The following is a 6,054-nucleotide window of genomic DNA, read 5'->3' on the forward strand; positions in this document are numbered from 1 at the left end:
TGTGTGTGTGTGTGTGTGTAGTTACTACAAGGGCATCAGGCAGATGGTTCCTGTCAGTGATCAGGACATGAACACTCATCTGGCAGAGGTGTCACGGGTGAGAAACACTGCTGTCATTTTCTGTTCCACTTAGATTGCTCTGCTATTAAAGTTATAATCCTTAAAGTGACAATCCTTCAGCGTTCAGTCCCAGTTCAGGCCTAGTGAAAACAATGGGATTTTGCTTAGGGCTTAGGAGTCTTTATGTTGATACACGAGCTTCAGATTTTCAGAGTTGTGTGCATAGTTTGATTTTTTTATATGTAATACAGAGTTTTTTCCTCTTTTGTCGCCGCAGTCAACCATTTCTTAATACTGCAATTATATATATATATTGCGTTACTTTCATCCGTGGGCAATAGGTTCAATCCTCATTGTGTGTTGTGTAACCTAACATGCATTTAGTTCAAAGAAAAGCTTTGAGATTGCCACTTCAAGCTCTCCTTGATTGATTATGCGAGAGCTGTGCTCACCGTGCTAACAGAAAGTGAGGTTTAACGCAACAGGAACCTTCCTTAAGCAGCTATTTCCTCAGAAATACAATCGAAAAGCAGTTGGTGCATCTGTTTACAATGCACACATGCAAAGTCGTTTTGTTTTCATCGAGAAGTCCGTCAATAATTTCTGCTACTGTGATCTGATTTCCCGCTGCGCGAGAAGCATCCCAGAACAACAACAGGGCACAGTAACAGCAGTTGGTTATCTTGCGGAGGAGGTGTGCAATTGGTCCCTGCATCTGTTAATATGTCCACCTACTGTTTCTCCCAATGAACCAACTCCTATTATTCAGTAGTAGTAGTAGTAACACTAGCGGGTGCAAATGCAGATTAATTTGCATTCTGGAAATTAGTTTAAGAGTTGCGCTTAATTTGGTTGGAAACTAGCTGGAGTTGGAAATTCAGGGATTTCGGGAGTTTGGTTTGCATGAACAGTAACTTAATACGGTTCTTATACAGATGTAGGAGAGCGAACAGTGAGGCTGATATCAATGAGAGAGAATGAGATAGTTTCCTGTGAATCCCTCGTGCATTGGTAGGCAATTTACATATAGCGCGGGAATGGCGGACTCTGCCACTAACTAAGGAATGCTATATATATATATAGAGACGTCATTTCTAAATGTAAATATTATCAAAAACTGAGTTTTATTTCATAAACATCTTAAGGATATAACTTTGACATCTGATGGTTATTAATAATAATATTTATTATAATTGTTGTTATTAAGTGTTTTTTTTTTTTTTTAAACCTGGAAACAAGTACTGTACGTTGCTCATTCATTTCTACAGTTTGGTGGTTAAGTTACATTTTCTCTTTAACCCTAATTGTCTTTTATGTTCTCCAGTCTCACACAGACAAACTGAACACACAAGTGGCTCTCCATCAGCTTTACCAGTACGCCAGCAAATACTATGATGGGGTAAGAGGCCCTTCTCTTTCCTATCGCACCCAAAGGAGACTATTCCACTGAATGCACTACTGCCCACTATATTATTGCTTTTTCTTTTCTCTCTCTTTCTCTCTCTCTTCACTCTTGATATGCCAGAAGAGTGATTGTATGAAATTTTAATTGAAAGCATTTCTGTGGGATGTGAATTGGAAAATTGCTCTGGGAATTGATTTTTAAGCGTCCATTGTGCATTGCCACTTGAGGTCACGAAAAGGGGATAAACAAAACCTAATGAACAAGTTGGATAAACAAATGGGGCTGTCAGTCTCCCCTAAGTGTTGCTCGCAAACAATAATGGCTTATATGACGGGACTGTTGATGTCAAATAACACCATCCTCTCCTCCCACTCTCCGCCCTTTTTCTTCCTCTTTGTCCTGTCCTCATTCTCTATCCGTCTCCCCCTTCCCTGTTTCCCTGCCTTTCCGACGTTCTTCTTTTGCCCTCCTCTGCCCAATTCTTCGCTTTTCATTTCCGACTTCTCCTTCATCCTCCTCTGTTTCTCTCCTTCCATTCCTCTTTCAGATCATCGCATCCCTCGACGAGGACCCGGCTGCCCAGAGTAAACAGCTGGCCCTGCGGCTCCAGCAGATAGTAGCCACCATGGAAAAACAAAGTGACTGATTTCTAACCCACGAGTGGAGGGAGGGTGGGAGGGAGGGAGGGGAATGGTAGGAAACCGCCAGTGACTACACGGGCTTATTTCTTCTTTTAGAGAATAAAACATGGAAATAGAGAAAGGTGAGAGGGGACTCATGTGGACGTGTAAATTGTACATCTTGGCCCTGGGACAAATTGTCTGTGCTGTGGAGTAGCAGGGACTAATGAAATGCAGAGAGAGAGTAAAATGGGGAAGACAATTATGTGTTACACTGTCATAGGTACGCCTTAAAGCTCACTTGCCAAACCTTAAAGGTCTGCTCGCTCATTTACGCTTCACTGAAGATTCCTCCCACAATGCAGTGCGGTAGACCTATCTCTGAGAGTTAAGCCCCTCTGTGGAGCACTGGCACAGGCGATAATCAGATGTTCAATTTCTTTCTGTGTAGAAAAAGGTTTTAAGAATTGTATTATATATTTTTTTTATTGTGCAGTCTTTATGCGGAAAGCTTTATAAGGAAAACAAATTATCTTTTTAAATGGATCACCGTGTGGTGCGGATAGTGTTTTTATTAGCCTGTGTGTGCGTAGATGTCTGCGTGAAGTACAACACGTGAACAAGAGCGTGCGTTGCTAAATTGTAAGTGTGTGTGTGAATGTGTGCGAATGTGTGTGCACACACAGGATGCCTACTGTCAGGCGTGAAGGCGAAGGGACGCCTGCTTTCCGTCATTTTAATCCCCCATACCCAGTGACACACTGGAGCCTGTGCTCTCACGAGCTGTTTGACAGAAACCAAAGGGTCCTCACAAGGACACTGGTTAATCTAGCAAATGTACAGGCTCACATGATTGATAGGTCAATAGTAGTTTCAGAAATGTTTGAGTAAAATAATTTTCACTCAGATTTGCTTCAAGCTGGATTGCCATTTGTGCTTGTGGAAATCGATAATAGCACAGTCTGTCTCCCTTTATTGTACAGTGCCATGATACATTCCACTTCAACTAAAGCACAGGAAGACATTTCAAGAGGTTTTTTAAGACATTTCAGTTCATATTTTTTCTGTGCTGTAAAACTTTTTTTTTTCAGTGTCAGCTAGAAGCAACTTTATTCCCCCATGGAACAATGTTAGCCCTGCAATAATATCAGAATACCATGAGCCACAATCGACACTCACATTAGCTTACTATGTGTATTCACATCCAGTAGCAATTCAGCAATATGTTAGAGACATTTCCAAATTGATTCATTTATTGTTAGTGTTAATGATTTTTAGTGCCATTTTTTTTTGTATTGCTCTTGTAATGTTCCAAATAGTCATCGAGCATCCGGCCGCTAAAGCTATGAAATAGACTTTTGCTGATTACCTGCCAGAGATGCAGTTGGTTCTTGGTATGTTTTGAACAAATGACAGCGATTCTAGCCTTTTTGTGTGATGTGCGGGAGATCAGATTCAATCATGTACATAATTGTTGTAGTAATTGAGTCGTTGATATGTCAGTGTCAGATCCGAGGTGTTGACAGGGTAGGAATGAGGGTTTGATATTTCTTGGGCCATTGAACGCCGCCATGCTTCATCCCTTAACTGTGGGTTTTGCTGTTGACAGATGATTTAATTGTACTCCCCGTGTCTGATCATGGATGTGTGTGTAGTTGACGGAGCACAACGGAGCTCCAGAGACCCCAGAATGTTAACGATTCCTGCCTTGGCTAGAGAGAGGTTTGCACAGACCTCGAGCCTGCCCGTTTGCCTGCTGTCTCAGCGTGGCACCATGGCATCCCGACCAACAGCACTTGGCACTGCCCTCTCAGCGCAGTGCAGAGTGGCACTCTGTATAATGGAATCAGCAGGGGAGGCTTTCGATCTTAATTGCATACCGACCGCAGACTCCATCCTCGTCTCCGCTGTTGTTTACTGCTGACTCCGCCCTCTTTGACAGAGTTGATGCAAGAAGCTTCTTTCAGAGCCTTTCTTTAACCAAAAACGTGCCTTATTGAGTAGGATGATACATATATATTGTTTCTAAATTATTCTATTGGTAACCTAGGTGATTATGATGACGATAGTGCTATAGACACAGCAATGTATTTGGACTTGTGATATTATATGTGCTGTCTAAATTGCTAGATGCCCGACTGCAGCCATGTACGTGCCAATAGGCTGAAGACATTTCAGTATGATTTCTTTTACGGTTGCAGTTTCGATGTGTGCATTTCCTTTGGGTGTCTGTGGCGTGTGCTTAGTAGGACTTTGGTGGCTATAGGGCAAACGGCCAAAATGAATAAATGTAAAACAATGTGGCCAATGTTATTTGGGTTTCCCTTGAAAATGTCTGGCATTCCTAAATTAGTCTGAAATCAAAAGGGTGTCCTTATGTAGACTGAATATAGCGCAAAATTGTTCCAGCGGTGTTCATTCCTTTTGCCCTGTGTTTCTCAGCTGTGTTGCACAGTGTGTACGATAAATGACTATCTATACTCGACAAATAACTTTTCTTACTGCTGTGCAGTTATTATTTTTATTTCATGTTTCCTATACCATATAAATCTTTGTAAAACATGTTGAAATACTGTATCTTAACTGTATAATCCTATGCATTGAGTCCTGGGACAAAAAACAAAAAAACAAAAGAGAAAAAAAGCTGTTTGTGCAGTTGTCGAGACTTTTTCCATTTTGAAACTTGTGAATGTGCTGTAATGATATAAGAAACTGGGACACTCCATTTTCAGTGCAGGACCATTAATGGGAGCCAACTCGTCATCCAAGGCAGCTCCGAAGATTCTCGATCTTGTACCTGATTTGGTTGTACTGGATGAACTTACATTTTACAAAGGTTGTGTGTGTGTACGGAGCAGTTTCCCACAGATTTCATCATACACTCCTCCGTGAATAAACTCAGAGACATATACGCCCTTCATATCTGCTGTGTTTCTTTCACTTTAAGAATATTGATTTGCTTCAAATGAACACTCACCTCTCATGCATATTGCATGAGATACAATCACCTTGGGTGATGGAGTAACACTTGCCCCAGGTTTCTTGTTAAAGTGAACTGAATCCTTGCTTTAAGTCTTTGGTATTTATGTAGCATTACATTTCACTCACTGAAGAGCTTACACACAGACGGGAGTGATTGGTGGATTTATGGAAATTATCACTTTCAAACCAACCAATCACTTTACGAAAGAGAGGGCCAAGTGCATGAACATTTTCTTCAGATATTTCTGAATATTATCACCTCAAAGTACTTTCTTGATAGCATCAGTGCTTATATGCCGCATATACCCTATAATAATGATGGCTGACGCCTTTCCCCCCCAAATGCCACATCTGGTTCCTGTCACACGGCTCAGAATACAGAGTAGAAGCAAAGGTCTGGCTTCATGAAACAAGTTCATAATGTAAATAGGCCGCACGGCATCTCTGTCATCGGCGGGGAAGGTTGAAAAATTGCTGCGAAAACATTAATTAAGTACTGACAGCTAAAAATGAAATTGGAGAAAGGAAAGATGAAAGGCAAAATTGCCTCATCTGACTGCTTAACAAACCCTGACGTAGGGGTGGGGATATCAAAGACAGACCAGAGGCCTGCGCAGACCATCGTCTAACTGAGCAGATCATTGATGCAGCAACAGATAGAACAACTTCAAGGGCTGCTGCCAGAGCAAGAGTGATTACACTTGATTATTACAAGCACGGCATCTTGTACACTATCCTTGATCGCTGCTGGAAAATCAGTCAATACTGTACTTATTTCTATTAAGACATGCAGCTTACATCATTTTGGGAGTCAACATTCTTTGGCGTGCACTGCATTTGAGATAAGATTTCAAAAATAACCATCCCCTTGAATGTCCAGTAAATCAATGATGCTGCACACTGAAAATAACGATTTGAAGTCTGCAGGGTTTCTGTCAAGAAATTGGATTAAAATCTGCACGTTGCTGGCTTCTCTTCTCCTGCCTG

The 6,054-nt window shown here is 41.4% G+C and overlaps 1 protein-coding gene across 1 annotated transcript in view; it reads left to right on the forward strand.

The window, feature by feature from the left end:
• plxnb2b (plexin b2b) overlaps positions 1–2,133 on the forward strand; it is a gene marked incomplete at its 5' end in the record, with an annotated part of 35,980 nt that extends 33,847 nt beyond the window's left edge. The window contains 3 exons of the mRNA XM_079163241.1: positions 22–97; positions 1,385–1,459; positions 2,013–2,133. Of these exons, the coding sequence (XP_079019367.1) occupies positions 22–97; positions 1,385–1,459; positions 2,013–2,111 (250 nt within the window). The 3' untranslated portion in view covers positions 2,112–2,133. The remainder of the gene's footprint in view (positions 1–21; positions 98–1,384; positions 1,460–2,012) is intronic.
• Between the last annotated feature and the right edge of the window lie 3,921 nt (positions 2,134–6,054).

The sequence above is a fragment of the Pholis gunnellus genome (genome assembly GCF_910591455.1).
Source record: "Pholis gunnellus genome assembly, chromosome: 7".
NCBI classification, from domain to species: Eukaryota; Metazoa; Chordata; class Actinopteri; order Perciformes; family Pholidae; genus Pholis; species Pholis gunnellus.